The sequence below is a fragment of the Apostichopus japonicus genome, chromosome 15 (assembly GCF_037975245.1).
Source record: "Apostichopus japonicus isolate 1M-3 chromosome 15, ASM3797524v1, whole genome shotgun sequence".
Taxonomy (NCBI): Eukaryota; Metazoa; Echinodermata; class Holothuroidea; order Aspidochirotida; family Stichopodidae; genus Apostichopus; species Apostichopus japonicus.
The window spans coordinates 1,357,425-1,365,645 of NC_092575.1; the positions used below are offsets into that span (position 1 = coordinate 1,357,425).

Genomic DNA, 8,221 nt, shown 5'->3' on the forward strand with positions numbered 1-8,221 from the left:
TTCTCCATGAAAGAAAATTTATTCTAAAAAGTACTTATGATTCAGAACATCTATCCGGATATCAAACATACAGCTCAGTCTATGCATATAGTTAGTGCTTCAGCTTTTGCAAATTTGTATGATAGCTTGATACAAATCTATAATTTCAGAGGGGAAAAAAACCATCTTGAAAAGTGTAGAGATCTTGAACTACAAGTTTCACATACTGGGTTTGAGATATGCTATCTACTGTTTGTTTTACTGTTGGGGTTCTTAAATGGCCAGTGATTGGCATGTTTGACAACTGTCACAGTGTTTATATCAGCTATTTATCAACATGTAGAAAGAACTAAATGCCTCTTGGAGCAATTTCCACCGATGAATATCAGAATCTCATATCAAGAAACCAAGAGAAGTGACCAATTATTTAAAGCAACTGTTTAATGTTTGATCATGCTGCAAAAATTCAGTCGACTGTGTATCAAATTGAAGAATTGTTTGATGGGAGGTTGGGTGGTGATTAAGTAATTACGCTGATGAATTATATCGTCCAGTATATAAAGATTCAAAAATACTGGAAGCATCTTTAAAACAACATACTGCCCATCAGTATCGATTGTCTTTCTATCATGATAGGACAGATGATGAAAGTGTCAAACACCAAGGATGGTTGATTGACTGTGGAAGTTGGCGGGGGGGGGGATGTGGCTTTAAGAGTGGTAAAATCTATTTTTAACACAGTTTATTCATAAGTAACATAGAAAGAAATTCATCCAACAGAAGTCTCATGATTGTCAAGACTTGTTAATTTTATGGTTGTTTTTAATATGTATTTGTTTGGAGTAGAATTTACAAACTGTCAACTGTTTGAATTGACATTTGGTATAGGTAATTTGCAAAGACTTTACTTACCGAAGAAAGCAACGCATCGCTTTAAGTGATTACTGGCACCTTTTCAAGGGTAGCGTAGACATTTATAGCACCCCAGGTGATTTCTGCATACGAATACCGGACAGGACCGCTGCCTACAAGATGGCTTGCATGGCTGAAATTCCACAAATATTAAAATGTAATAAGAAGCCTCACTCTAGGTGCACGAACCAAGTGGCTGATATATAGGAAAACAGCTGACCAGATTCATATGTTGGTGACCATAGTTGATATATGCTAAACAGGACTTTATACCTCCAGATGTGACTGGATAAAAACATGGATTAGTAATTGTAGATTGCTGGTAACAGCTTATTTGGATTATTGGATGTGGTAGGAATGATAGTGAGGTAGGCTACATGCTGATGTCATGATCGGACAGTTTACGTGACTTACGTAAAGTCTGTACGCAGTAGGAAGATATTTGGAGTTCGTTTTTGAAGTTCATTCCTAGATGTTATTCCAGTAACTGATCAAATAATTTATCTAGCATATTCTAAATAGGCTAACAGCAACTGTATAGAACTTTCTGCTTACAGCAACTATAGAGAAGTATCTTGATTGCTTTGATGTAAGTCAAATCTGAAGTATAAAAACCTTGAAGTTCCCAAAATCTTATTTGTAACTATGTTCTGTTAGTTTGCCCTTATATATATTTATATATATTATGTATATATATATATGTATGTATATATGCCCTTATATATTGAATACATATAATATATATATTATATATATATATGATTTAAAGATATATCTATATATATTATGTACATTTATATATTCCCTTATATATTTTATATATAATATATATATATTATATATATATTTAAATATAAATATATATGTATATATTTATACTCATATTTCCATGTTAATTATACTATTATTCATCATAACACCTATCTCACCCATTTTTCAAGACCAGCGTATATGGTATGCGTGATATGTGTAGATTACTGTAACATTAACAATTTTATCCTTTTATCACTAAAAACGACAACAGCTCAATCAAAGTTCCAGCAGGAGTTGGAGGAAAAGAAAAAGAAGAGAGCTGAACAGCAGAAGTTGGAGCAAGGCAAATGGAAGTCAGACCAAGAAGCAAGGTAGTGAATATTCAACTTGTTAATGAGGGGGCGGATCCTATCTACTGCCCCCAGATGAAATCATCCAACACTATTAAGATGCTTTTAACCCACATGGTGGGTAACAAACAATGTATGCATATTCAGCAGCTGCAATACATGCATTCAACCTATGTCATAGGATCAAGGAATGAATATGCATACTGTTTGGTATTCAAGATGATGTGTGATTAATGATTAATAATATAGCTGTTGTACAAGTTGTACAAGAACCAAATAAAAATAAAATCAACATCCAACAGGAAAGGACCAACATTGGCACCATACCCCTTCATTTATATACCCACACTATCTTAACAATATTTATGTGCTTGGTGTGAAATTAGGTACTATTGAGTTGATGCTATTAGAACATACTTTCCTCCATTTGAGTTCTCATACTTTGGTGTTATACTCATTATATAGGGTGACTTGAGGACTCTCAAAAGTCCACAGTTATGCATTTTGCTGCTTTCTTCCCACATTCAGTGACCAAATGTTCTCACTTTTGATACTTTTGTTTACACCAGGAGAAAAGCTGCTTATGAAAAGAGGAAGAAAGAAGAGGAAGACGCCCAGAAGAAAAAAGCTTCACTGATGGATAAGTTTGGAGGAAAGGCCACGTCAGTTGGTCCGATTGGACCAAAGAAAACGGTCGCCGGCGGCAGTACCAGGATGATGGTCCAGAACCCAGCCACTATAAAGGCCAAGCTTCTAGAGTGGAGTCAGAGATGCGCAAGAGGTTATCCTGTAAGTTGAAAGTTCAAACCTGAAAGTATCGTTGCAGTTTGATTGAGATAAGGGTAATTAAAATAGGTCATGTGGTGGAAAGAGGAGGAGGATGTTAGATATGTCAAGATATGGCCACGTATCACATCAATTTAAAGCTAAGAGAATCGTTGCAGTGAAATTGGGGAAGGAGGGTTGGGTTGGAGACAGGTAGGCCCAAAATGTTGACCTCCAAACTGACAGCTGAATTAGTTAAAGCTAAGGAGTGGGTGGTATCAGGAGGGAGGTTAGAGGAAAGTTAACGGGGGAGGGGGGGGGGGGGAAGGAGAGTCTGAGTTCATTACATGTTTCTATGAATCATCCAAATTAATTTGTAAGTATTGTTTTTGATTGAATTGCAGTTCCTTCAAATTATCAAAGAAGTTCCTGTAGTTTGTCTGCCTCAGTAGTTTAAGAATTTCCTGTGATCGTTACTTCATTCACAAGACTTAACTTCCGTGTTAGCTGTGCGACATTGAAAAGGAACTCAAATATGTGGTGTGTTCTCCCCGTAAAACATTCCAATATGTTCTCCTCCTTCTCGTTCCAGAATGTGACGATACAAAATTTTTCCTCCAGTTGGTGTGATGGGATGGCATTCTGTGCCGTGGTCCACTCTTATTATCCCGATGCCTTTGACTTCAACTCGCTTGACCCTCAAAACCGAAGATTTAATTTTGATTTGGCCTTCGATACAGCGGAGTAAGTCTATCAAATGAACTTGGTGACAAAAAGGTTATCGAATACTTTACTACTGGACTTGGTAAATGCTTTAAGGGTCAAGGGTCACCAGCATTTCCTGCAAATTCAAGCCAATTATCAGAGTAGAAATGCACGTTTTGGTTTTATGGTGTTAAGAACCATGGGATTGTGAGTCATCATTACACATAGTGGAGATTAGTTTAGATCACTAGAAATGCTTCATGCATATTCATATGAAAAGCTCCTTCCTTTGTCAGATATCGGTAGATATAGGTAGTCAAAATTTGGAAATTTGGAAAAGATTATGAAATTGCTCACATCATGCTTCTGAAAAAAAGAATGGTACATCCTTCTCTTCAGCGACTTGGTTCATCCATCATTGACATTGAAAGCCATCGGTGGTATAAATTTTTGTTGATGATTTGAAAGAGGTCCATGGATGACTTAAGAATTAAGTTTTAAATTGCATGCACTCAAGGAATGAGCTATATGGTAGAACAGCATACCATAAAATCATTTAATCAATGAAGCCGTTGGGAGATTCTTTCAATTACCTCTGCCCGAGAGGACAGGTTTATAACGGGTCATTTCATATTTACCATTGAGTCAAGTAATTGCCAGTGATTTTACTGAGTCTAGTGCAAAGTCATGGACTTGAATCGCAGTATTAGTAGAACTTTCGATGCGGGAAAACGTCACAATGTTGTTGGAGTTACTGTACTGGACATTTCAGTGACTTGAGTCATGGCTGGTTACATCACTGTCAAAAGATTAATTGCTGATTGATCACATTGACTCATCTGAAGGAGGAGGTAATCTGTTTATAGTAACCAAGCACTGACTGATGTCATTGTCAATATTTTACTCTTCAGTTTCATTTGATTTCAATAAAAAATTTAAAAAATATTTAAAGCAAAATAAGGGCTATAAAACGTACACTGAGAAGGAAGATAAAATGTTGATGTTAAAATGTAATGTAAAAGCTTCATAATTAAAGATTGGACATTAGTCTTATAACAAAGATGTTAGTGCTTCTGTTTGAATAGAGATTCGAGCAGAGTATTCAAATGAAGAAAAAATATTTCTGAAGAATTTGCATGATGAAAAATATTTAACCTCTTAACTACTAAAGGTAAATATGTAACTATCGGAAGTCAAAACCAAATGACATTTGATGCTTTATCTCGTAAACGAGTTTGGCCGGCTACACCATTGTACTCTCTTCATACTTAAAAATGTACCCCGACCCTCCCAAGGCATTGAGTGCTCCGTTTTTAAGTGCGATAATCTGATAATTCCCCTTGTCACATTCGTCATAACTATAACTGAGTGTATTGTTTTACTCCCCCCATGTAGGAAATTGGCGGACATTTATCCTCTGTTGGAAACGGACGATATGATCATGATGAAGAACAAACCGGACTGGAAGTGTGTCTTTACCTACGTCCAAGCTCTCTACAGAGGACTACACAAAGCCGCAGGTCAAGTCCCGTCATGAACAATGTGCATCGTCCAATTTAGAAATACCAGTCTTGCATGCCACGTCAAATTTTGGAATGCGGTGCATTTTGCATGGGTCTTTTTTTCTCTTCTCCATTTTGAAATCTTTCTAGCTTTATACAGCTTTTCACCGAAAATCAATGAAACTTTTTTTTTCTTAACAAGAAGGTTAATGAATGAATATATAAATAAATGAAAGAAATAAAGAATAAGTCAAATTTAACTGCAAAAAATGATGTGTATTATCCCTCCTTGATCTTGCCAAAAACATATTTCCGGAAAAAATGTTTAGACTTTTTGTCCTAAATTTCATCTCGGATAGCTTGATTGTGGTGTGCTTATCATTTTTTAAATTTTTTTTATTATTAGAAACAGTTTTTTTTTTATGATTAGAAACAGTTTAAATTTGGACAGATTGTACAAATTCTTTAATTTGATGTAAGTTTGATGGTTCTAGCTCTTCCATACATATAAGTACAGTAAAGTGAAATCAATGTGAATAATTTGTGATAAACAAATTTGGCAAAGTCGCTGTAACACACAGAAATCTTGAAATTACAAATTCTTTTATATAAATTCTTATTTGTAACAAGAAAACCAGTTGCTTTTTGTTGATAAGTTGGAGAAGAAGAATTGGATGATCTTCACCTTGGAAATATCTATCCAAACAAGTGAAGCTATTTTTCCCTTATGAGATTTATAACAACCAAAGCTATACAATTGTTTTTGTGGTTTTGCTTTATTTGGGGGTTAGGTGGGGGGGGGGAGTGCTGGGTGGATTCATTATTGGAGCACACTAATTTGAAGAGACAATGACCCTTTAATATCTTTTATTTTGTATAAATTGGTGCTAATGCATAAATATTGCCAAAACTTTTTTAATACAGCAAACTCAGTTTTGTCTATTATTTTTTTTTCCCTTCTCTGTTTCATTCTTCATTTGTAGAGCCTGTGCAATGTTATATGTATGGTCTTTTCAAACGTTAGGTTAAACCTGCACTTCGGAATAATATTGAATATATTAAGATAATAACTTTAAAATATTTATAATATATTAAAATAGATTAAAAGGAGTCATGGTTCATTGTGCTATAAAACAAGGATTTTTAAAAATTTTATTGTGAAAGTTATCACTGTACTACTAAGGTTTTAAGATATGGTTGTACGACTTTTAAATTGTACTTATAGAGAACACATTACACAGTCATAGGAAACGGAAATAATGACAAAGTTTAAATTCACCATTCTAGTGAAACCGTTTTAGTGCTCATATTTGTTTTATACAAGACAGAATTCAACACATCCCTTATCAATTTTAGATTAATGGTCTCCCATTTATTTTCTACTTGTCATTGTACCAATTTTCAGAAATGTGGAAACAAATTCCTGTTTTTTGAGCACAAAGAAGACTGAAGCAATTAGCATTTCAAGTAAAATCTGCACAGTTTTTAACATATTTTTTGTTCTTTATTCTTCAAACTGTAATGAAACCAGATAATAAACAAAAATACAACATGATCAGCATCAGGGAAGTAAAGTATATATTTCCAGAATAATTTGCCTCTTTTTATTCTAAAAGTCATGTTGGAAGCGTTGCCTTTAATCCTCTTTAGTCTCTGTCATTACCAGGTATTAAGCTCTCTCCTTCTCCCATACAAAGCTATTTGTCACTGTTAGATGGGATATTGATATATTATTGATTATTTTGGATTTTGAACCTGATCGAAGAGTCCTACATCAGTCAATAAGTATGAGAACAAGAATGTTAAAGATGATTATTTTTGTCTCCATGCTATCTGGCCAATGCAATTTAATGTTACTTTCTTTCTATCTTCTTCAATCTCTTCTTTTCCTGTACAGGGAAGCTGTTTCTTGATGTTACTATACTTTCTGTTATTTTCATTCTCATATTTGTTCATATCAGTCAGGGGTGTCGTTGCAGATTGGGGAGGGAAAGGAGGATGATGTGGGGGCAAAGAGGGTGCGGGAGGTGATACTTAATGAAGGTCTTCCATGATTTCTTCAAATCATTTTTCATCTTCAATCTATTGTTGACAGAGCATGTACCTGGACTTTTCTCTTGTGATGTCGAACCTGTGTATTTTTATGGTGGGAATTGCTTAGAGGTTTATTTAATACTGCAGTGAATAGTAGGTTTTTTACCTTCATTATTTTCATTTGATAGATGATGCTTTCTTATCAGTTGTTTAGTTGAAAATGTTTCTTATAGATTAGTTTTGATAGTCTGTAGTAGTATATTTTGTCGTTGCTCAGAACGATATAGATGTATTTAAGTGTCATATTTTGTCAAGATGAAAATCTAAGTGAACCTGTGCATGAAATAAAGAACTTCAGGCATTAAAATTTGGCTAGGAAATTGATTGATTTTCGACTAGGTACACAATTGATGGGCTTATATTTTACACCGATAAATTATGTATGCTGTTTAGGACCGTATTTTCTTGAAAAGTTCATATAATTGTATTGTATTTTATTTGTGTACTTATGATATTATCTAAATCTCACCTAAAATAATGAACCTCTGTTACGGTCACAAATTGATTTTTTTTTAGTAGAAGTGACTTGTCAATTAATGAAAGCCCTTACATTTAAGGGCGCTTTGAGCCTATTTTGTTGGGAGTGGGGGTGGGGTGGGGGGAAGTGCTATATAATATCTTCAATGTATGTATTTACATATATCATTCCTTGCATAATATCTGTCTGTTTAGGTTTCCATACCTTACGTCTCCAATTAGCTAGTACAGTCTAACAGAAGATTGGCTGTATGTCATCTCATTTAGGATGGGGGAATATCAGTTTGATGAAAAAGAGTTTGATTGACTAATTTTACTAATAGGGGAAACCCTTGTTTATTTCACTTTAACATCATGAAATAGGTGTGTAAAATTTGCGAGCAAGCTGAGTGCTGCAGAAGACAATTGTGCCTAAAAAAAAAGAACTTCTGTCTCCCCCCCCCCCCCCAAAAAAAATACGTCTCAAAACCAAGTACAATATTCCACAGAACCTGGTCACATCTAAATGAATAGTGTAGAATGTAAGAGTGTTCTGTGCTCTCTCCCCCCCCCCCCCCTCTTCCCTAAACCCTCCTACGTAAATACTTTTTGCTGTATTTAAACTATCCGACAAAGTTGAGTCAACTGTTACAAGACTTTCTTCATAGTTTGTTAAATAATACTTTTTTTGGAATGGCCTTCACA

At 34.7% G+C, this 8,221-nt stretch overlaps 1 protein-coding gene across 5 annotated transcripts in view; it reads left to right on the top strand.

Annotated features, from left to right (window-relative positions):
- LOC139980590 (uncharacterized) overlaps positions 1-7,979 on the top strand; it is a 91,380-nt gene extending 83,401 nt beyond the window's left edge. For all 5 annotated transcript variants that reach the window (XM_071992336.1, XM_071992337.1, XM_071992340.1 and 2 more), the window contains 4 exons: positions 1,916-2,015; positions 2,564-2,783; positions 3,352-3,503; positions 4,860-7,979. In XM_071992336.1, coding sequence (XP_071848437.1) covers positions 1,916-2,015; positions 2,564-2,783; positions 3,352-3,503; positions 4,860-5,001 — 614 coding nt within the window. In that variant the 3' untranslated portion in view covers positions 5,002-7,979. The remainder of the gene's footprint in view (positions 1-1,915; positions 2,016-2,563; positions 2,784-3,351; positions 3,504-4,859) is intronic.
- The last annotated feature ends 242 nt before the right edge of the window (positions 7,980-8,221 follow it).